The following is a 25,336-nucleotide window of genomic DNA, read 5'->3' as shown; positions in this document are numbered from 1 at the left end:
TTAAGGAAGATCTATGTTGCTCTGAAGAATAACTGTAACCTTTAAGTCAATGCCAATGTGGAAAGAAAACATGCTTTCATACAAATTATGCTTTAGTACAACAGTCAGGGAGAAAATATAGGCCAAATAGATTACATATCTCATTATAAGACAAAGACCTGGGGTACTTCTATTTCTTTCCTAGTAAGATTGAAAAGAATATGTAAATGCCAAACAGACACACTGCTATCTTCTTGAATAAGATATTATAAACATTTCTAATCTTAAAGTATGGTTAATTACTTTTACCCTTCCTCCCTTCCACCCTCCCTCCCCCCATTCCTTCCTTCCTTCCTCTTGGCTTCTCCCTCCCCCTCCTTCTCTCTTTCTCCTAGTCCTTCGGCTTGAACTCAGAGCCTGGGCACTGTTCTTGAGCTTCATTTGCTCAAGTCTAGTGCTCTACCACTTGAGCCACAGCGTCACTTCTGGCTTTTTCTCAGTAGTTTATTGGAGATAAGAGTCTCATGGACTTTCCCGCCCTGGTTGGCTTCAAAGTGAGATGCTCAAATCTCAGCATCCTGAGTAGCTAGGTGTGAGCTACCAGCACTGGGCTAATTACCCTAACTCATTGAGGAAATGTTTAATGAACACTTTTAGGGCACAAGGCTCCACAGTGTCTATAGGTGTCCTGGGAGGAGCAAATCGAGGCTACTCTTTCTTCTGTGTATTACTCATTCACTTTCACAGTTCACCTCTGCTTGAAGCTGCCAAGGCCAAAATACTTTTCTTGGTCTCCTAATTTCTATTTCCCAGAGAACATATTCTTTTTTTCCCTCCTATAGTCACCATATATAACTAAAATTTAATCTCTTTCCTTCTGATGTTAAAGAAGGAGTTTGACTATCAACCATTTGAAATGGTCCTAGTATTTTTGAAATGGTCAAATAATTTTTCTCTCTTAAATTGAAATTATTGAATCAGTCACTTTTGTGGAGATTAAAAATATGATTGAAGTACTGAGAAATACAAATACATGATTAAGGAGTAATCTATCACCCCTCAAAACTATTTAGCTCTACTGTTCTAAATTATTTGTTGTAAAAAGCTTCAGGCTATATGATGGATAATTGTAAACTTCAAGAAGAAATAAACTCACTGAAAATAAGTTCTACCACTTCACTATTCTTAGGTTAAAGAACCATACACAGGTTTCCAAAATTTCCCCGAGTCAATAAATATTGAATGTTACTTTATTAAGTAAAGTTGGGCCCACAGATTTTAATCAAACTCAAAGATAATATTAAATGTAAGACTTATAAGAAGACTTAATTATCCTCCAATATTTATCTTGTGTTTCTTACACATAGACATTTACTTGTGCTCTTGATGCTCATATTGGCTTAGAAGAGTCTACAGTTCATATTCTTTTGTGCAGGAAAGAAAGACATCTCCTTCTTGTTAATTTCTGTCTCTCAGTGCTGACCTAATCCTAAGTAATACTGTATTTGTCAGCACACTTAAATATTGGCTGCTCTGGCTGACAAAATCTCATACATTTATAGAATTGACTGGGGTGAGCTCAAGGCTGTGAAAACTTGGATTTTACAGGTTGGGAAGGCTGTAAACATATAGCAAAATATTTGCTCAAATTGCCAATTATTGCTCGTTGGAAGCCAACTAAGTGCCAACTGACACATTTAATGTTAGGAGAAATGTTCTCAAACACAGAAGAGCTGATGTGCACAAGATCCTTCTTGCTGTGGTCAGCAAAGTCTCTAAGACACAGATGAACTCAACCTAGAACTCGTCAGCTTGCGGTTGAGATTAATGGGAGAGGGCTTAGAAATGGAAGGTGTCTGCTTTAGTCAACAATCTAAAATAATGGGGAGTTCCCAATTTCTGCGCCTGAACAGGTTTTAAAAAAACTGTACCCTGATGGAAAAGTTTGATAATTGTGAGCCCTGGTTCCATGAAGTATTTTTCAGTGGATGTAAGATTGTAGTGCCAAGATGCTTTCTACTACTTTCAGAAAACTCTTTCTAGAAGAAATGGAAAATTTTCTGATAAGATTAAGACGATCAATGATCATCCAAGGGTTATTCTTTCCCTGGGCTTCAAGGTAACTTCCTAGAATATTGGAAGCAGAAATGAAGACAGAGGGGGTTTATCATGTTCTCTTGAAGGTCTCACCTCCATTAGGAAATGACAAACATAAGCGTGATTAGATATAAAAGCACAGTGACCAAGCCTCAAATTGCATCAAGACCAGATGGCTGGATGCAATCTCTTGCACATAGAAGTGTCTGACAAAAGAGATTAGCAGACTACAAGAATTCTGTTTAATTTAAAAGATTTTTAAGACCTTTGTTAGCATATATTTGTTGTTCAAGAGAGTAGTTGCCTTGTAACATTTCCCTGTATTGTATCCTGCTCAAACTCAGCCTCTCCATCACACAGTCTTATCCACCTGCCTCCTTCTAAAGTTTAAATGGGTTTTATTGTTCAGTTTTCATATGTATAAGCAAAGTAGCTTTCATACTCTTCCTCATTTACCTCTCCATTAGCCTTCCTCCATCTTTCTGTAGAATAAATCAAGGTGTCCAACAACAGGTAAAAAACTTAAGAAAATGTGGTATATTATAACAAAGTAACAAAAAAGAATAAAATAATGTTATTTGCAGGAAAATAGTTGGAACTGGAAATCGTCATGTTATGTGAGATAAATTTCAAGATCAAATGGCTTAGTCACTTTGTTTTTAAATATTTGTGTAAGCTAAACCTGTAGATAGATAGACAGACAGACAGACTGGCAAGAAAACCATAAACAGACTGCAAAAGTCTATGTACACCAGATGACAAACATTATCCTCAGTAACCCAAATCTGTGTCATCAGGAAAACAGCTAGGACCGCATGCAGTTCACAACAGGAAGACCGTGAATGCTCTTCTCACATATGGCCGTATGGGGAATAGAAAAGGAGGGACCTCCCAGACAGTTAAGCCCATGGGGTGTATGATTTCAGTCCTGAGAAGACTTGAAACTTGTTATGGACCAGTGAGACTGTGTGTCTCTTCTACATATATTTTTCAAAAGAACAGACATTTAATCATCAGTCATTTCATTTATATTCCATGAATGACAAAGAATTACATCTCAATCTGATATCCAGGTAAACATAAAGTCAGAGGTAAACTCAGTTGGATGCAGACACTAATGAGATTGCAGATTGGCCTTACTGGAAGAAAAATGTTCTATTACATAAGAAGGAAGGAAGATTATAATGGATATTTCTGTATATTAATGGCAGTAAATATGATTAGGATTTTTATTATCTGATTTAATAATTCTTAGTAATTAATCCTCTTATTTTAGCTGATCACATTTAGAAGAATTGCATTTCCTACCTCTGTCACTAGGTTCTCAGTAAGTGCTTACTTGTAAGATACATGTGGAAAAGTATCTTACAGGAAGTTCTGAGAGCAAAGAGCTCCCTGTTTCTTTCTTTTAAAAATTTTTTTCTTACTACTATCCATGATGGACATGTTGAATCACAAGTTAAAGATAATGTGTTAAATTTGGCAAAGAAACAAGGTAGATCAGTGCAAATTACAGCTTGCAGATTGAGTTTAGTCTGCCACATACTTTTGTAAATAAAGTTTTATTGGCACCCAACTAAATCATATTTTATGCATTGTTTGTGGCTGCTTCTTTGTTTATCATTGATTAGTTGCTGCATTCTTCTATGTAACTACTACTACTACTACTACTATTGTTATTGTTAGTATTAATAATAATTATTATTATTGTCCTGGGGCTTTAACTCAAGGCCTGGGTGCTGTTCCTCAGCTTTCTTGCTCAAGGATTGTGCTTTGCCACTTGAGTCACAGCTCCACATTTGTTTTTTTTTTTAAAGTGGTTTTTAAGAAATAGATTATTGGAGATAATAGTCTCATAGACTTTCCTGACTGGGCTGGCTTTGAACTATGATCCTCAGATCTTAGCCTCATGAGCAGCTATGACTCAGGTGAGAGACTCAACATAACTACTTTATTTTGTAATCATTCAATCATAACCATTATTTGTATTTTTTAACAGTATACGAATTGAAATCCATGGAACTATACATTTAATTGTATGTAATCAATGAATTTTAATTTAAAAAGTGATTGAGAGCTAACCTTATTTTAGCCTTCCTCTCAAACTAGATAACTAGACAAAGTCTTGTCAGTATTCTCTTCATTAAATATTCATCGCCATCATTTCTTATATTGCTTGTTCATTTAGAGATAATTCTGCTTTGTTGACTGACAAACATGTATTTTCTTACTTGCCATCTGATGTTGTTAACCACACATCATTGTTCAGAGTTTCGTCATTTTCTAATGCTGCTTTTCTCCTCTCTTCTAATCATTACTTTCATTTAATGGAACCTCCTATTTTCTTTTTTCTTTCTTTCTTCCTTTTTTTTTTTGTGGTTGGTCGTGGGGCTTGAACTCTGGGCCTGGGCGCTGTCCCTCAGCTCTTCAGCTCAAAGTTAGTGTTCTACCACTTGAGCCACAGCACCACTTCTAGTTTTCTGGTGCTTTATTGGAGATAAGAGTCTCACGGACTTTCCTGCCTGGGCTAGCCTTGAACCTTGATCCTCATCTCTCTGCCTCCTGAGTAGCTAGGATGACAGGTGTGAGCTACTGGTGCCAGGATTTTTTTTCTTTCTTTCTTGAAACATGGTCTCACTCTGAAATCTCATCATGAACCGCATTGGACTGAAACATGTCATCTTCCCATCTCAGCTTCCAGAGATGCTAGCACGGCAGCTAGTCACTTACTTCATGTGGTAGACTCTAGGGATTTTTATGATCAGAAACCCACAAATATCTCTTTTCCTCCTGACTTTTGATGCTCAAGTCACTGCTGAAGATTAGTATTTCTCAAAGTATGAGAAGAGGGAAGTCAATGAGGTACAGCTTAATAGTTTCTCAAAGTAATGAATGCAAAATTACCATATTCCAAATAATTTTACCCTGAGGAACATACTGAAGAGAAAGAAAAAAAAAAACATTTGTTCCTCAAAAGCCTCTGTATAAATGCTCTTATCAGCATCATTCTTACTAGCCCTAGGTGGAAATGTCCAATGGTCAATTAGCCGGTAAATGAAAAGCCATATAGCTATCTAAGGGAATGTTATGTGGCAAATGAAGAGGAATGAAGTATTGATATATAAACTGATTGAAGTTTGAAAACAGTATGCTACGTATGCTAGCCAGTCTTAGAAGATAACCAAATATGCGATTCCATTTATATAAAACAGAACACACGCACACAATAACATCTATATACAGAATGGGAGATTGGAAGGGATAAAAGCAGATTAGCAGTGGCCTAGGGCTGAGGGTAGGGACTGAGTCAGAATTGCTCTTGATTGATTTTAAAGAACTACTGGGTAAGGAGAAAGACCTAGAATTTGACTGTGGTGTTGGTTATAAAATGCTCTCACTTTTCTAAAAATCACTGAATTATAGGTTTTAAATGGTACATATTATGACATGTAAAGAAAAATGTCAATAAAATGCGTTGAAAATGACACCAAAGGAACTCATCTGATGTCTTTTTTAAATTCATATTGCTGAATCTTTTTTTAAAATGAACTATGGATATAGCTTTTACTTTTGATCAACCACTTCAATCTTCCTCCCTGATCTAAAGAGATTCTTCATCCTCCACCCCGTCTGGTGATAATTCATCACCTAGCCCATAAATTAGCTTTTTCCCCAAATCCTTCTAATCTAATATTTTCTCTTAGTAATTTCCCATCTACAGATGAACCGTCTGCGACTTGTTTCTGAATTCTCGCTTGATCATGCTGTGTCTAGAGCCAAGCCCAAATCACCTTTCCCTATTACAAAGTCTGCATGCTGTTTGCAATGATCCCCTTAGACCAATGTGACAGTCCTGAATATAATCTCCTGTAGCATGCTTCAGTACGTAACATTGAGTGGTAACATTTCTCTACCACCCCTTACTCATGACAAAAAATGTATATGTGTAGATTTGTTTGGGGCAGTTGGAAGCAATTTTAACTTAAATCAGGTAGAATAATCTGTTGAAATTAAGTATTGTCCTCCAGGTTATTACTTGGCACATATTACATATTTAAGACAGGTACACAAATGACCAGAGTTTTAAAATGTGGCCAGGTTAATGAATCAAAGATAAAGTGAAATAAAATGAAACGCATGTACTCACAAAAATATTTACATCACTTGGATTTTCTATATTATTTCCATAGTCAGAACGTTATGTTCTTTTAGGTTAGTGATTTTCAAGTATTTAAAAATTTAAACATCTATATATTTCCTTTATATTCATTCAAAGAAAGCAGAGGCCAATAAAAATGGCAGCATGTTCTAACTCATCCTAGAGAGCTTTTGTTATTTCAGGATATTTGATGTAATTTTTACCTTAAATCTTAATATTTCTAATGAAACTCAGTTGTAAGACCAAGAAAATTGCAAAGGCATGTAGGATATCACAATCATTCTAATGATAATTAGTTCCAATCATAACTCTAATCACACTTTTCTTCTGGGAGCTATAAAATATAGTAGTCTGGGAACTCTTAGGTAGAAAAACAGTGTCTGCGACAAACACTATATTCAATTTCATCATACAATTCCATTCTTCTTCTTTTCCCTTTGTCATATGCGCATAATTGGAAAACAGTAACAAAGACAATCCAATCAAAAGTCCTTTGAGAATTTGCTATTTAAAAAGATGTGTCTCCTTGTGTTCTTATATGGGAAAAAGACCGCATTAAAATGCACATTTGCCAGGGTATGGTAGATCAATCCTGTAATCCTAGATAATTAGGATGTGAAGGTACTAAGGATCGTAGTTCCAGGATAGATTTAACAAAAAAAATCTCAAGGTTCTATCTGAATCAATGGTGGAGTACAATAACATTTACCTGCATTTCCTGCTAGAGGAGACATGGATGGTTACAGTGGCGTGTTTCTGTCATTCCAGTTATGATAGGAAGCACAAATAGGAGGATCACAGTTCAAGCCAGCATGAGCATAAATAATAAATAACATTCTACATTAACCAATCTAAATCAATCAACTGTCACTACTGGACAGACACTGCCATGATGTTCAGCTGCAGTATTGCCCATTTCTCATTCTGAAATTGCATAAATTGTTACTTGTTCAGAAAAAGTGCATTCTTGTCATTAACATTAAATTGTATCTCAAAGAGATACCTATTACACAGAGGCATTCCAACATTAATAGATTATGTTAAGCATCATAATTGTGATGGTAGTTCATTTTCAGTGTGTTATTTTTAAAGGCAATACATCGTTTATTTCAGCTCTATCTGGGCCATGGGCGGGCCAAGACCAGGAAAAGATTACTACTGGACCGTGTTTCCTAACTGAATGTATCTGCCCTAGAGGTTGTATGTGGACTAGCATTTGAAATGCCATCTCATTTCTAATAGTCCCTTGCTGTGAGTTAGGCCCCTGCACTTACTTATTACTGAATCCCGAGGTGATCCCTGAGAGGGGAACTAATGGAAATTGTAACTTACTGGAGGGATTTTTATGTCTGTGGCTTCTCAATAGCAGAAAGAGCTATTGAGCAAGATTTGAAATAAAAGACTGGGGAACCTATTAAAGAAACTCATTAGAGAGAGGATTTAAGGTTTCTGATGAGACGTATGTGGGTAGTCGAGGGCAGGGTGGTCTGTGGTTCTATCAACAAGTGAGGACGGAGGGCTACGGATGGCATAGACCGTGTCTCCAATTGTTTTAGAAGTATGGCTCAGAAATTGTGCTTCTGGAAGCTCTGTGGAGTAATGGAGAGGGTGGGGAAGGTCAGGTAGACTATCTACCTGTCATCTAGACATTTCAGCTTGACCTCCACACGTGTGCCCAGAACTCATCGGTTGCTCCATCCACGGAGGCCTTCCTCCTTGTCTGCAATAATGAGTCTCTACCGTTCTCAAAACTACAGCCTGAGAGATCACTGAAAAAGGCGATTTACACAGGGGGCAGGGGAAGAGGGAAACACGAGGAAGTCGGTCCTTTTTTCTTGTCATTTCTTTTTTCTACTGAATATATACTATATACTATACGTATGTACGTTCTGCAATTATGTACATGTATGCATGTATCTGGCTACCTCGTTTGAGTTTACTTTCCCCTGGAGTTCTACAGGAGAGCTACTGGATTTCCTAAACCTTTATTTAATTTATTGCACAAATGAGTGTGAGAAATGAGAGTTGAACTGCTTTTTTGTTTGTTTGAGGAGCAGGTTACATCTTGATGATGATGATGATGATGATGATGATGATGATGATGATGATGATATATGCAAATTATGCCCTACCTTTCCTGTCTCTTCTTTCTTGGTTCCCCAAGAGACAATCACTTTCTGCAGGAAGTGGAGGCCCAGTTGGCTGGGAGAGATCTTAGGGTTGTACTGCTGCAATGTGAGGAGCTCTTATCTGGATTAATACCCAGAGCTGTGGGTTTTCAAAACTTCCAAATGGAGGAGTAGATGACTTTATTTTGGTGTGGGTTGGGACTCTTGGCTTTAAGGAAAAAATACTTTTGAGTAGGGTATATTTTCTAATGGATTTTGTTTGTTTATTTCCTTAAGAGTCTTCCTTAGGCCATGAAAGAGAACCATGGAGTTAAAAGAAACTCAGAGACCTTTATCAATGAATTGTACTGTTTGTGAATTTGTATAAATAATCACAAAGATGCTCTTCTTACAGTAAAAGGCTAAACTGATGATATTTATATAATGAAAGAGGAAATATAAAGTATCTATTTGAAACAAGAGTGCACGTGTGCGCACGCACATACACACACACACACACACACACACACACACACACACACAGAGTGAATTATATTCCCCTGTTCCAACCTTCAAAGGTCCTATGTAAATGAGCTTTCAGGCTCCGCCCTCCCTTTCCTCCCCCTTCACCTGCATACACCAGCTGCATGTGATATCACACTTACAGCTCCTTCACTGGCATGTTTCTTCTCCATCATTTCAGAGTACTTCTCCTACCCTGAGGTCTTTGCTGAAATGCCACCTTTTCACTGAAGGAAGACTCTAGACATCGTATTTTATTTTGTTTTTTTGTTTGTTTGTTTAGTTATTTAGTCAGTTGTGGGGCTTGAACTCTTTTTTTCAAGGCTAGTGCTCTACCACTTGAGCCACAGCACCGCTTCCAGTTTTCTGAGTGGTTTATTGGAGATATGATTCTCATGGACTTTCCTGCCCGGGCTGGCTTTGAACTGCGATCCTTAGATCTCAGCCTCCTGAGTAGCTAGGGTTACAGGCGTGAGCCACCAGCGCCCAGCTAGACATCTCATTTTAAATGAAAATCTTCAGTGATCCACTGCCCCCCCCCACAATACACAACACTATACTTTACTTCCATTCATTTATGATTTTTAAAAATCAAAATGCACTAATTTTCACCAGTCTGATTATTGTCTGAACTGACAATAATCTGAGAGGGTGGATTTGTTTTCTATTTGTTCACTGTTTCAGCATGAGCAATGAGATTGGGTTTTCAACAAATATTGAAATGAAATGAATGGAGTTTGATCCCTGCCTTGACCTTTTCATTGTACATTAGTATGAAGGCTTTTCCGGGCACTGATGGTTCCCTAGCAATCCTACTCAGAGAGCTGAGATCTGAGGATCGCAAAGCTAAGCCCACTCAGGAATATCTATGAAACTCTTATTGCCAATTAACTACCAACACAAAAACAAAAACTAGAAGTGAGGCTGTGGCTCAAGTGGTAGAGTGCTAGCCTTGAGCACAAAAGCTCAAGGACAATGCCCAGACCTTGAGTTCAAGGTCTAGGACTGGCAGCAGAAAAAAATAAAATAAACTAATTGATTATCTTAGAACCATGCAAAGTGATCGAACACAATAATGTTCTAATATAGGGACATCAATGCCTCTTATTTGTCGCCACAATAATTGTCCATTGAGTGGGGACTGGGTGGTCCAATCTGACAGTGCAAAACCAGAAAAGATGTGGGCTGCTCTTCTGCATGTAATCACTAAATGTATCCATAGAGGATGCCTGGGAATTTATTCCATGAATAAATACATATTAAAGCCTATAATACATCAGACACGTTCAGCACGGATGATACAGCACACATACCAAATACCAATAGCTTTACTCTCTAGGTGCAGGCATTGCAGGGGGCATCCAACTGACAATTGAGATGGTGACTAGGAAATGCAATGCTGGCAGGCAATGGAAGGCATCGGTGGGGGGAGGAAGGAAAATGGAACAGGACCAGAAGACCAACGTTGTTGAGTTGGAGATGTGTCTGGAGTAAGAAGTGGGGGGAGCTGAGAGCTAGTTAAGTCCCTAGGAGCTAAGAACACACTAAGGAAAACCAGGAGGAAAAGGAGACAAGCAATAGAATGCCAGGTGCACATATAATGGGAGTATCTGGAGGAAAAGAGTCAGAAGAAAGCAGATCAGTGCTACCCAGGACAGGAACAAGTGAAGTCCCATTTGGGGAACTTTTCTGCCTGTAGCGACAGCTATTTTTCATATACACTTAACAACATGTGCTGTGCTGTACATGGAAATGTACATATGCTTAAACTTGGGAATTTTATCTTAGTGAAAAAATTAAAAGAAAACGGAAAATACAAAAGACAAAATGATAAAAATTAAAACCAAATGGGACAATAAGCCTGTAGAAGATATAGAGATTATAATTAGGAAACACACTCAAGAAATTTATGGTATTCTTTTATCCTTAACTTAAACCAGATAGCTGATTAGATTGTTATTTGATGTGTGAGATTGTCCTTGTCAATCTACATGAGTCTCATCCAATCAGTTGGAACACCTTAAAAGCAAGAAGAAAAAATAAAATACCCAAAGCAAAGGTATTCCAATGTAGAAATTAGAGTAGATAATCACAGGAGTAATGTCAAATGATACCTTTACAAAAGACAAGAATCTGTGAGAGCAGAATCCATTAAGTTCTATGAGATTACACCTCGCTTTTGATCTTATTATATTGCAACAACTTAAACAATTAAGTTGTATGAAGAACCCTTTTGGGGTGTGAATGAACAGAAGTGGATCTGTCTTACAATAGAACAGTTCAATGGAAAGACAGAGCATCAAAGAATATCTGGAAGCAAAACATAAGGATTTGGAAAAGCAGGCTTACAAGAAGATAAGAAGAAATGATTGACTATTATTTCAACTAGCAAGAAAGAAAATTGAACATCGATCTAATTACAGTCAGAGTTGAAGGACTTCAGTTGTCAAGGCAGTAAACATATTTGTTTTCTTGTGAAGGCATTTCTTATAAGACCCTTTCATGCCCAGCATAGAAAACATGTATAGCATTTAAGTGAGACATATGCAGAAATTTCTTTACTGCCAGGAAAAGATATACGTACATCCAAGAGAAGCCAAAGATATTCTTTTCAGCTCTCCCTGTTGCTGTTTAATCTGGACAATTGTCTGGGAAAATCTGTCATAGCTCAATGACTTGAATCTCATGTTCCACTCTTGAGTGCATGCACATTGTCAAACATTCCCACATGCGTGGTTTACTCTTACTCAGGTTATTGGGAAGGGACACTTCACACCAAAGAGAAGTGAGAGAGACTATCGGAGCACTTCATACGGTGCATGGGGCTACCCGATTCTTAGAATTCTTACTACCTTCAAGTAAAGTTTCTGAGGCTTTCATTTACTTGCCAGTGGTAGCTTCTCATTGTGGAAAATCAAATGCAAATTTGAAACTCTTTTGTTCCTGAAAATGTTCAGGTCAGCCAAAGCGATGAAGACAGATTATGTTTATATGTTCTTAGGCCTGTCCCCTCTCTCTGCTTGCCAAATCCAAGGCCATCACACATGTCCGTTCCTTATTCATCTCTATGCTTCCTGTCCAACAATAGCTTTTCTAGCGCTTAGCCCTTTTTCTGTTTGTCTTATACACAAGGTTTCTAGAATTTATCAGAGTTGAGTTCTCAGCTGTATCTGTTTATGGATTTTTAAAACACATTTATTGATTTCCTTGCAATTTCATACCCAGTCTGATGTAGATGTCACAAAGTTGTACTTGGAAATTTGGCCAAAATGGTGTGTGTATCATCCTTCAGCTTTGCTGTGGTTGCTTTCTGCTTGCGGGCCGGGGCTCTCCAGTTACTCCCATTTCTTTGAATTTCTACTGGATGGTTAAATCCTGAAAGATCCATCTTTGAAACTCAGAAATGTAAATCTCCTTGAAGAAATGTGGGAGCTTTTAATTGGAGTGAAGAAAAAAAATAGCATATTCCCTTGTTATGGGCTGGCTTGCCTCCTCCAAAAAAGATGCATTGGCACCTCTGGAAAATGGGGCTCTTGTAGAAGTCTTCCAAGGAGGAGGAGGTGATGATGATTAGGGTGGTCCCGTCTTTGCTGCTGGTATCCTTGTCAGGAAAGGAAGATTTGGATACAAAGACCTAGGATGGATGATTGAAGATGGAAGCAATGCATCCATCAACCAAGGATGACTCACAACTACCAGCAGCTCCACGAGTCTACTGATTTTCCTCTGAGTTTGCAGAGAGAACATAGTCCTCCAAAACATTGCAAGAATAGATTTCTGTTGTCTTCAGCCACTTAGTTTGTGATGCTTTGTTGTGTCAGCCATAGAAAAATGAATGCAAACCTCTAAGAAGTTTGTTTACAATTCCATTTTCAGATCACTGAAAAGATACATCCTCTTACACATCACACCATTTGATAAAACATTTCTAGCTTTCTTTCTTTTGGCAGGCAGCCAAAAGAGCTAGAAAACAAATCTCCAAACAGTAGTCTTCCTTGGGTAGCGACTATAGACAGATAGGCTGGCTTTTCAGAAGCCGGGACGGTGATCCACAGTGAACTGCAAGAATCTAGAAATCTTGCAGGGATGGACTGGTCATCTCAGGGTTTCTGAGAATCCATTTGGAAGCCTGGAATGAAGCCTTGTGAGGTTTGCAAGACCTGAAATAACCCACCTAATAGTTTTGATAGAGAGAGCTACCAACAGCAATTTAATGGAGCTATCATCTATTTACATGCTGATCTATTTAGCTCCTTCATGCTCCAAGGCAGTGAGAAGTGAGAGGCTATTGTTATAAACCACATGTCTGTGTTTTGCATAGCTTTGAGCCCTTACCCTCCATGGGACAGTGTTGGGAAGGTGGGGTCTTTGAGAGGTAATTGGGTTTACAGAGTGGAGGCCCCACAATGGAATTAGCATCATTTATGAGCAGATTTGAGGATACGCGTGTTCTTTGTCTCCTTTTCCCTCTCCCTTTTTCCTTCCTGCTACCCTGTACAGCGTGAGGACAATAAGAAAACAGATACCTGTAAACCACTTAGACCCTTGATGTGGGATTTCTAGCCCTCAGAGCTGTGACACTTACATTTCTGTGGTCTAAGCCACTCACTGTGGTGTTACCATCCAGTGGGTGAGTCTACATTAATGTCTGCAGAGGGCTATGGATCTCCCTAACCTCCCTAATGTCTGGTGACATCTTCAGGCCAGCTCCCAATGTCCTTATCTCTCTTACCACTTCCTCCTGCCTCAGAAACTTCTTCCTCTTCTTCTCTCCATGGTCCTTAGGGCTCCCCTGTGAATACAACCAACTTGGTAGCTTTAAGCAAAAACAAAAAAACAACTACAGCCTCTTTTCCTTTGATATAAAACCTTGGGATAATAAAACCTGCAAGCCTAATTAGTTTGAGAAACTTAAAAATCTATCTTCTCACAACCTCAATCCTGTATTTAAAGGTCCAGTGCCAAGTCCTTGGTCAATAGATACATACCATTCTCCAGTTTATTATTCTCTGGATTATTAGTACAGTTTTTGAGAAAAACTAAGTCAAAGCTCAACAAAATAAGCACCAAGAAATAGGTACTTGCAAGGATGAGGTCTGGGGGAGGGAGAGGGAATGAGGCCAAGGGGAGAGGGGTAGGTAACAAAAGGGAGATGGCAGGGGGGGGCAGGCTGGGAAGGTGGCTCAGTGGTAGAGCACTTGCCTTGCATTCATGAGGCCCTGGGTTTGATTCCTCAGCATCACATAAAGCAGAAAAAGCCAGAAGTGGCACTGTGTCTCAAGTGGTAGGGTGCTAGCCTTGATCTGAAGAGCTGAGGGACAGTGCCCAGGCCATGAGTTCAGACCCCACCACCGACCAAAATTATAAAAGGAGAGATAGTGGTTGGGGAGAATGCAGTCAAGAAATCATTGTATCTACTACAATATAAGGGAAGGGGTGGGTTGAAAGGGGGTGAGATTTTTGAAGGGGTGATACAGGTCAAGATGCATTGTATTCATATGCTGCTATGTTAAATAATCCCTCCCTTGTACAACTACTTAAAGATAAGTTTAAAAAATAGTAATGAAGTTCTGGTTAAAGGAATGGCAGTTGAGAGACAGTGAATACAAGTATCACAAAACTCTTTGGTAGCAGAAGTAACTGAAATGATGAATTTCTTTCTCATTCTCCAGATTCTTCAGCTACAACAAAGTGCAGGAGTCTTTTGTGCTAAACATCTGAACAAGAGGGTTGGTAACAATAACTGAGCTCCACCCTGGGATTCCCAGGGGGAGGAAGGTGTGCAACCAGGAATTCACTTCCAGGCAGACAGGATGCAGATGCATTAAGGGCTGCACAAAACAGAATAGAACCGCTTCACTTAGGCTTTCAGAGCACCGGGAATTCATTCTCTCTTTCTCCCTCCCTCCCTCTCTCTCTCTCTGTGTCTCTCTCTCTCTCTCTGTGTGTCTCTCTGTGTCTCTCTGTCTCTGTCTCTCTCTCTGTCTCTCTCTCTCTATCTCTCTCTGTCTCTCTCTCTTTCTTTTTAGAGACTAACAAGAGTACTTTTCAGTAATGCAAGAGTTGATAAGAAGCCTTTAGATGAATAATGGTCTGAAATGTTAAAAAAAAAAAAAAGACAGGCTTGAAAATGGAACCTAGAAGCTGTTGAGAATGATTTGGGATAGCAAGACAGGAGGAGGGAGAATTACAAGGTCTATGTTGATCAAGGCCCATGTATGGATAAATGGACATATTAACATTAGGCTCCTCTGAATAACTAACTGGATGCTGAACTGGAAATGTACTGAGTATGTAGTAGCTGCCAGAGTCAAACCCTGGGTTTCAGAAGATGTGTTACATGACGTTCATTAGAACATATTATATTGTCTTATTCATTAGAACATTATATTGTCTTATTTTTAGTTATTTTTAAAAATAGCATTCTTCTTTCCCTTTCATGACCATTAACAGGACAAAATAAGATAAATTATGAAAGGATACATCCACTGAACACAGGACAAACCAGCTGTGCACCATTTTAAAGCTTAGGTCTTTCTTAAGAATGTCTGCAGCACAGAGTGTGGAGTTATATGCATCTAAGCGCTAGGGCCTGGGTGCTGCAGCCCAAGTTACAATTCACTGGCAGCTCACATTCTAATCGAGAACCCAGGGAGCAGTCCTGGAAGTCTGAGTGCGGTCCTGTGTGTATTCAGGCATTCATTAAATGTACGCTTATTAGCGAGGAAATGCGATGCTGTGGACATACAAATGACTCTAAGCACAGCAAAGTCGTGGCTCAACTCTCTGACGGGCTGCATCTTGAATCCAGTGGTCTCTTGTAGCAGTGACTTTGAATAGTGCAATGCAGCATTTGTCGGAGCATTTGTCAGGCAAGAAGAAGCCTCTCTCATACTCAGATACCAGACACAAGGTGTCCATTCATAAGTGCAGCGTGGGCCTCTCTCGGTCATCAGATGATCTTCAGTCAAAGCTGGGTTGTCTCTGAAAGATATATGCTTACTATACTACTGAGGTCTCCTTTCTGCCATTTATCTAACATTCTAATTAATTACCAATCTGTTTGTTTTATGAAAGATGATCCAGTTTAACATGCAGTAAGTTGATTAGATGACTAAATTGCAGAAATGGCTAGAGTAGCCATTTTGGGAAAGGGTGCCAATTTCTGGTCTAAAGCTGTGATCACCTCCTTACATGTGGCCAAGCTATAAGAAGGCAGCTGGTTATCCTGAATCTCAAGCTTTTCTAGACAGATGTGATCCCTCAAAAAGAATCGAAATCTGGATAAGGCGCCAAGGTTGACCCATGTCATCCTGTTGTTCAGTTTGTGAGTGACACAAAGCACATGAAATCCAGCATTTGCTCAGTATCCTGCATCTTAATCATAAAGACTGAGAATCTGAAATGGGCCAGTGTTCCTTTGTGATGTGTAAGCACGCTGAGGATTCAGGAATGAGAATCGCATCCAAAACACATCAGGATCACTTGTTGACACACATCTGAAAGGTTATGGGAAGAGCCAAACGGAGGTCAATAGCCTCCTGACTGATATATTTGAAAACTCACATCTGTAAAGCAATCACAGAGTACACCCCAAAGGCCTCCGATTCCATCAACTCGGCACCACAAGTGTGTGGCTACAGCTATTTATTTGCTCATCCATCTAGATCAAGAATGGACGGCAGCCGCCTTAGGGCTCCAGTGAGCTCACCCATGGCCAGCAAGATTCTGGTCAAGAGACGAGGAGAGAATGTCAACAACCATCTGACTGACAGCGGTGACCAAGTCACTGTGAAGTCAGTGAGAATTCTTGGCTACAGCGCTGGCACATTGAAGATGCTTTTGGAATAAGTGAGTTTGACTCTGGACAGTTTTCTTTTTTCCTTTCTTTTTGTCTTTCTCTAGCCAGTTCCATTCACTCAGAAGACACCTCTTCTGACTTTCATTAGTCATCAAATATTTATTGAAAATCATGTAGTCTTAGGTTCCCACAAAGACTGTGGGTAACTTAAGGAGCTCAGGACTTGGAGACTTCGGTGTCTGTGTTTTCCCTAAGAAATGCCTTTGGGGGGAAGAGCCAGAGATGGAAGTGGAGACAGATTCGGTGGCTCCCAGAGTCCTGTGAAGCTCCCTGGGGGTTCTGTTTCCTCTAGTCAATTTGGAATCAAATGTTTATCTTTCCTATTACAGAATTGGTTAATTCACTCATGAATATTTATCAGTCATCACTTACATTCCAGAAATATTTCCTAGGACCTTGGGGAATAAAGTAGGAAACAAGACAGACAAGAGTAATTGTGCTTATGTAAGCCTACTCTCATGACTAAAAAGGACCAAGGTGCACATAGTGCAGATCTATACAGATAGATACATATAGTTACATGCACACAGAGTTACATACAGATACATACATATATGCCGATTTATAGAAACAAAGAGCTAGAAGAATATCCATAGGGATCTGTTCAGAGGCCAATACATGTACACATACATTAAAAGAATTTTAAACCAAAGCTTTTTCTAAGGTTGTGATTGACATTGCATGATTTTCAGTAAGAGGATAATTGAATGGGAAGGCATATAGAACTAAACGACTCACCTAGCACTTTCATAAAAAATGGCTGCATATTACATTTGCAATAAAAATATTTTTTTGGCAACATGCATTTCTCTAGCAAGGAATTAGACCAGATCACTGATATCCCACACTCTTTTTACACTGAATAGAATTTACCGGGAACTTTCTTTATTAACCATTTCCTTACTTAATAACCAAGATATTAGGAACAACCTGACTTCTGGTTTAAGGTTGCTCTTGGGATGCAGGTTCTTCAGTGACTCCTATTAATCCCTGGCTTTTGGCATTCACACTGAGGGGTGATCCCTTCTTTGAGGTAGGGGCTAGATGTAGGGAGTCACTACTATGTTCTCTTCTCTCTCCATCCCCTCCTATTTTCCCTCTTTTACCCTCCAGTCTCTCACCATCAACAGAAGATTCTTGTGCCTGCCCAAAACAGAGGCTTTGCAGAAATAGATCACCTGGAGGAGAACTGAGGAATCCAGACAGTAGCCAGCCCAATGTCAGTAGGGCATTTCAGTCCATTTCTATCTCTATAGAAAAAGATCTGAGATACTTATGTAGAAGAGAAGAGGTTGACTTTGGCTCACAATTTCAGAATTCCCAGACCACATCCAGGCAGAATGATAACTTTCAGGCCTTTATGGGTGTGGGTGTGGGAGTATTGAGATGGTTCTAGATAGCAGTAGTGAAGAGCCTGTGGTGGAAGACACCGTTCATCTCATGGGATAGGGAAGCAAAGAGGACAAAGCAGTGGCCAGAGCCCCACAGTCCTCCTTGGACATACCATAATGCTGAGCACTGTTCACAGGGCTCCATCTCTTAATCATTCACCCCTACCATCGCCCTGTTCACCAGCTCTTTAACACGTTGGCCTTCTGGAACATTTGATACCCAGTCTAGGGCTGGACAGGTGAGCTTTGTCAGAAGTATCACCTCTAATTCCATCAAGTCTCCAACAACGTAGCCATAGCCAGCATACTGTGTGCAAACTCACAAGAGACCTGGAGTTGAAGTCATGGAGCTGAGCTACACCTCAAGTCCTGACTTAGACAAATTCTGAAATAGAAGTTTGCTAATTCTAAGCAACTGAAGTTCGAGATCATTCATTTTTTACAAAAGAATAAGATCAATATAGAGTCCAAGGAACTGAGTCTTTGGGGCAGAATTATAAGAACAAAGGAATTCAAAACTTTCATACCATAGAGTGCTAAGTCTTGAACTGATAGATGAGTATTAGAACATCATATTGATATCATTAGAACGAAGAAAGAAAACTTTTAGCAAAGTCACACTTTGCTTGCTTGTTTGATATACTGAGTTGGTTATATTTAAGTATATGGTCATACTCAAATTACCCAGAAATTTTCTTTTTTCTTTTTTCTTATTATTAGTAATAGTATTTTTGTCAGTTGTGAGGCTTGAACTTGGGGCCTGGGTACTGTCCCTGAACTCGTTTGCTCAAGGCTAGTCCTCCACCACTTGGGCCCAAAGTGGTGGAACACTAGCAATGAGCAAAAGCACAGCACTACTTCCAGTTTTTTGAGTGGTTAATTGGAGATACGAGTCTCACAGGGACTTTTCTGCCTGGGCTGGCTTTGATCTGTGATCTCAGATTTCAGCCTCCCCAGTGGCTAGGATTAGAGGTGTGGGCTACCGGTGACCAGCTCACAAGTTTTTTTTTTTAAAGAAGAGTTTTAGTTAGCTAATAAGCAATGGCGTTCTTACCTCCAAAGAAGTACTTCTCCCCCGTTTTCACTTGCAGAGGACTATTTGTTCTGACAGCCGATGCTTCATCGCCATCGATGGTGAGAACAGCGAAGTTTTCCTTGGCAAGGAAGCGAACCTCATGCCATTGCCCGTCGTTCAACGCAGACCCTGGTGGACACAAAACAGAAGTCAGCATGTTTTCTTATAATGGTTCCGTGAGCTGCAATTCAAATAACGTTATCCATTGACAAACCAGAACTATATTGCATTTATGGAACACAAAGGGATATTTGGATATATGCATATAAGGTAGAGGAACTTGGCTGAGACACTGGAAATGTAACCTTGGTTATTGTGGGCTATCAAACATATTAATTGCTACTGATTACAGCCACCTAGGGCATTCCTGATGAGGTGGGACAAAGTTTTCACTAGTCAAGAAGAAGGTATGTGGGGTTTTTTGGTGTGATTTCAGGGCTCCAACCCAGTCCTCACACTGGCCTGGCTTGCCTGATTGCCTGGGCTTCTACCAGTTGAGCTATGCTTCTAGCTTTTTGATGGTTAACTGGAGATGGAGTCTCTTAGAGTTTTCTGCCCAGGCTGGCTTACATCTCAGGCCCTGTCTTCCACATCCCATTCCACTGAACAGCTAGGATGACAGACAGGAGTAATTACTAGCACTTGACAATGAACACAAACTTTAATATCAACGGAGTTTGTGGTTTGGAAGAAGTAAATTTTTTTTCATCAAGGAAACGTGCAGCACATCTTATAACTTGCGCTATCTGATGGTTCTTTCATATCATAGCTGGCTCTGTCTTCCAAGAGACTGAATAGAGCATAATATAGCCCAACCAGAGAGAAAAAGTTAGAATGACATTGGGGTATTTGGGAAAAAGAATGCTTGAATGAAATCATTTGAGAGGTCATGATGAACTATGCTAAAAACCTATTTTCTGGTTAGATTTCCTAGATCCCACTCTGAGATAAGAATATATTTTTGATAGTCTTTAATGTAATGTCTTTCTTGATTGGTAAAACATTATTATTACTATTATTAGTAATAACATTATTATAGTAATATTATTATAATATAATATTATAACATAATATAATATAAGTTATATTATATTATCATATTATATAATTTATATTACATAGTGTTATTATACTGTTATAATAATACTATATAATATTATAATATAATATACTAATATAATACTATTATTCGTATTTGGGGAGTCTAGGTCTAGTTATTTTCAGGAGTCATATTTGGAAAGTACAGCTTCCAGAAATTAACTATTACCAAAAACATGAGAATATGTATAGTCATATATGCTTATTAGCACATTTATGATCATGGGAAACGATATGACAATGATCTGATCATTTATCACTATAAGAAAGTAGGTTATCGATCTTGCTAGCTATGTCCTTTGCCATGCAGAAGCTCTGCAATTTCATTTAATCCCAATTGTCCAGCCTTTCTTTGATTTGTTGTGTTTCTGAGTCTCTTTTGAGAAAATTTTGGCCTGTGCCAAGGAGACCTAGCTCTATTCCATCCTGTAATGTTTTCAGGGTGTCTGCTTTGACTCAGAGGTCTTTGATCCATTTGGAGTTGATTCTGGTGCAGGGTGATATATAAGGATCTAGCTTTAGTTTTCTACAAGTGATTAAGCAGTTTTTCCAGCACCATTTACTGAAGAGGCTCTTTCTTCCATTCTATTTTATTAGCTTCCTTATCGAAGATTAGATGGCTATAGGTCTGTGGGAGAAGATCTTCACTAGTCATTCAACGGACAAGAGTCTCATATCTAAAATATACCAGGGACTCAAAAAATTAAATCCCCCAACAACAAATCTTCAAGAAAACAACTGCCCAATAAATAAGTAGGCTAAAGACTTAAAGAGAAACTTCTCTGAAGAGGAAAGAAGGATGGCCAATAGACATATGCAGAAATGCTTAACCTCCCTAGCCATAAAAGAAATGCAAATCAAAACAACATTGAGATACTACCTCACTCCAGTTAGAATGGCTATAATCAAGAACGCTAATAACAACAGATGCTGGAGGGGATGTGGACAGAAGGAAACCCTACTGCATTGTTGGTGGGAGTGTAAACTTGTTCAACCACTTTGGAAAGCAGTATGGAGGTTCCTCAAAAGACTTCACATAGAGCTCCCCTATGACCCAGCAATCCCACTTTTGGGCATTTACCTGAATGATCACAAACAACACTATACTAAAGCTACCAGCACAACTATGTTTATTGCAGCATTATTTACCATAGCTAAGATATGGAAAGAATTTAGGAAATACTAAAATAGAGAGAATTCCAAGAGAGCCACATTGACCTTGATTTGACTTTGCTAAACCTAGGCTGTGATAAAGGTCAAAATGGGTTTATTCCAGTCTCTTCCAGACTGCAAATGTGAGTTTTGATCAAGAACCTGTAGATGAAAGTACCCTTGAGGCTACATATCAGTTCCACAAAAGATAGAATTAGCATGTAAAAACATTTAAAATGAAACTGGAGTAAAGGAGTGAACAGAAAGAATGTGAACTCCTAAATACTTCCACCAGGAGTCTACAAAGCATACTTGCTGGACTGTATCCAGCTTTGAGTCACTCATTTTAGCATGAACTGGGAAGTAAAAATGACTTTTACATTACTAAATGATGGAAAAGATGTGAACCATTTGATTTGGGTTCCCGGGTATTTATATACGTTTATCTTGAGTTGGGGGAGGGAAGGGAACAACAGAATGGTGAGAGAAAGGGTGAAGCAATGCACCAGCGATATTCACAAGACAATATGCTAGAAATGACCTGGGGGGGGGGGAGTGGCACTGTGGCTCAAGTGGTAGAGCGCTCGCCTTGAGCTGAAGAGCTGAGGGACAGTGCCCAGGCCCAGCCTTGAGCTGAAGAGCTGAGGGACAGCGCCCAGGCCCAGCCTTGAGCTGAAGAGCTGAGGGACAGCGCCCAGGCCCAGCCTTGAGCTGAAGAGCTGAGGGACAGCGCCCAGGCCCAGAGTTCAAGCCCCATGACCGACAAAAAAAAAAAAAAGAAATGACCTGGGGGGTGGGGAGTGTTGGGAGGAGGAAAAATAGGAGAAAAATGAAGGAAGGGGTAACAAGTTTGACGAGAAATGCACTTATTACGTTACTTATGTAACTGAAACCCCTCTGTATATCACCCTGACAAGAAATACGAAAAAAAGAAGTGACAAGGAGTGAAAGGTAAACGTGTCCATAGAAAGTTTTATGGAAACAGTGAAGCTCACTTGTCTGCTGTCCTCTCTACAACACTTCCAATAGTTTAACTAGGAGATCCCATGGTAACAAGAGGCTGGAACAGGACTAGGAGGTTCTTTTCAGAACAAAAGCATTAACAAATGATTGGCACTATGAAACAAAGTACTAGTACAAAATAGTTTAGCCTGTGGTAGCTTAGAAGCTATTTATGTACTCATATTTATACAAATCATTTCTCCTAGGGTATTTCTTTACGGCTTTCAATTTTTAATGTACAGTGTTGAACACAGATTTTGTTTATTGATTGGTTTACTTTATTATCCTTAAAGAAGTTGTAACAAAGCAGTTTGTGAACACCATGCATCTCAACCAATGCCACATCTCTCAACATTCTCACCCATTGCTCCCCTACCCACCCCTTCCCTTACTCTTCTTAATTTTGTATGAAATGCAAATTTGACAGCATTCTACCCCTCATCTCCCCTTCACTGTTTTAATGAAGGACAATACAAATAATTCTAGAGTAGTTCATACTAAGTAATGCCCAAATTATAAAAGAGATCATATGCGGATTTATTTTTATATAATACTTATTTTTTTTCTATACACCCAGAGAGAGAGAGAGAGAGGCAGGGAGAGAATGACTAGTGTAAAAGTGTGCAGATACTTGGTCTAAAACGTTCCTTTTTCTCACATTTTCATGAGCCTCCATTGGTTGGACACGAAGCTTTATGTTGACACGTGTCTAACGTGTCTACAATGTGCCTTGATCAGCATCACTGCCCACAGCACTCTTCTCCTCTCCTCACTGGCCCTTCCCAAACCAGCCCAACAAGCATCACACATGCAGGTGAATTATTTTGTCTTGATTTCCCTTCCTTCACCCTCTCCGTTTGTCCTCTCCACTCCCCTTAGGACCTTTCCACCCCCAGCAGGACCAGTTTCACCATTTCTGTCATTGTAACTGTATGTCAGTGGTTCAGAGAGATTGCGTCATAGTCTTTCACACATGCTCACACAGTACTTTCACTAGAGTGACCCCCGGCCCACTCCCGTTTCCCAACCCCGTTACTCTGCTGTTCAACTGATTTCAGCAAATTTCATTGCGCCATATGGTCTAGAGTATGTCAACCCTCACTAACTGGTTTCTTTGCTTCTGTTGTTTCTACTTAGAGTCTATTCTCCCTATAAATGTAGTGTTATCCTATTTTTAAAAACACGCAATTAGGATCGCAGCATTTCCCTTTCAACAGCTTTCCGTTGCTTCTCAACTCCCTATCAGCACTAGCTGAAGGCACCGAGGTGAGTGAGAGGCGTCCTGAAAGCCATCTGGCCCACCTTCTGCGAATTGTCCATGTGGTTTTGTTCTCTCAATGCAGGTCTCTGTATAAATGTCATTTGATCAGAGAAGCCGTTCCTAACCACCTCATGCGAAATAGCCTTTTCCTCTTACCATACTCCCTCTATGCCTTTGTTTTTTTTTCTCATAGAAACTCTCATTTACCAAATTAACTGGTGTTCACTGCTTACTTTAGTTGCTTATGCTTTTCTCTTGTACCATAGGGGATAAGCTTGCTGAGGTCAGAAATGTTGTCTGCCCCAAATCCTAACATTGCAGACAGTACCTGGTATATAGTGTGTGTGAAAAGGCGAATGAGTCCAAGCGAGGGCTATGCAGAGGGAAGCTGGCATTTTTCTGAGTGTCAGGGATGCCCAGGTGGAGGGTAGAATACTATGGGAGTTTGGAAGAATAGCGCTGGGATTGCTGAACACAGCTTTTGTGCTAGAGCAACTAGAAGCAACGGGCTTGACTCTAAGGCTCAGAAACAAGTCCAGTCCATCAAATTTATTCTTGTTACGTTGTCAGCAGGTCTTTCTGCAAATCGGCCTCATCTTAAACACATCCACAACTGGTGTTCCTCCATTATGGAGTTTCCAGTAAGGCAAATTCTCCCTGGTGGTTACCAGCAAGCTTCATACACGACAGTGACATGGGTTGCTGGTCTGCCTAGAAATGCCAGGGATGTGAGGCATAGAAGTTTCCAGCGTGATTGGATCCACATGGCCATAGTAGAGAACTCTGTATTGAAGAAGTTTCTGATGGCTTTCTACCCTTTCTTGTTACTGGACTGTTACAGCATTAAATGTATGTTTTCTAATTCCTATATTTGGATCTTCTGTTTGGTGCGTAAGGCATACTTTGTAAGACAGTTCCTCAGAGCAATAGTGAAATGCTTTCAGTCCATATTCTTTGGTGTGACAAGAAGAATAGCTTTACCAAGTCATTTAATGTCAATTTTTAAAAATTCCTGTCTATGCAAAAATTGGCAAATAATTCTTTAATTCTTTCCTTTCTTGCCTTTCAAGTATGCATGAAGAACAATGCAAATAAAATCCTCTGTACTGTAAAATTACTATGCAAATGCAGTCTTGCTCTTAAATTAAAATCAGTTAGCTGTCAGATAAGCAATGGTGTATTCTGAAATACTTCCTTCTCCACAGTTTCCCTTGGGGTTTCCTCCACAATTGATGCATCAAGGAGGGTATTTTCACCATTTCCCTTTACTGTACAAAGCCGGATTTATTGTTGATTAACTCCAGAAGTGCATGCTTTGGTTTTGGTTTTGGTTCTCTGAAATAACAGTTTTGCAACCTGGATCTCAAGGACATCAATAACACAAATGTTCAATTCCCAATTCCAAAATACAATATTCAAGAGTCATGCATACTGAAGGCCTTACATAAAGTATTTTCAGCTATTGTAAGTAGTAGAGCAGAAAGCTTTATAGAAAATGCCTGTGAAAATTTCCTCTTCATCACAAAATTGATTTACACAGAGAACATCAATCACTGTTATTGTTCATGGCAAATGGTCTATTATTCTAATCAGATTAAAATTAAAAGGTTAGTCTATTTTTCTGTAGAAAC

The 25,336-nt window shown here is 39.4% G+C and overlaps 1 protein-coding gene across 1 annotated transcript in view; it reads right to left on the bottom strand.

Annotated features, from left to right (window-relative positions):
* Cntnap2 (contactin associated protein 2) overlaps window positions 1-25,336 on the bottom strand; it is a 1,671,549-nt gene that overhangs the window by 800,358 nt on the left and 845,855 nt on the right. The window contains exon 9 of the mRNA XM_069996967.1: window positions 19,172-19,321. Within this exon, the coding sequence (XP_069853068.1) occupies window positions 19,172-19,321 (150 nt within the window). The remainder of the gene's footprint in view (window positions 1-19,171; window positions 19,322-25,336) is intronic.

This window comes from Dipodomys merriami, unplaced genomic scaffold, assembly GCF_024711535.1.
Source record: "Dipodomys merriami isolate MVZ:Mamm:240054 unplaced genomic scaffold, mDipMer1.0.p SCAF_5, whole genome shotgun sequence".
Taxonomy (NCBI): Eukaryota; Metazoa; Chordata; class Mammalia; order Rodentia; family Heteromyidae; genus Dipodomys; species Dipodomys merriami.
The sequence above is the reverse complement of the archived record's forward strand: the minus strand, read 5'-3'. Positions and strand labels throughout refer to the sequence as shown.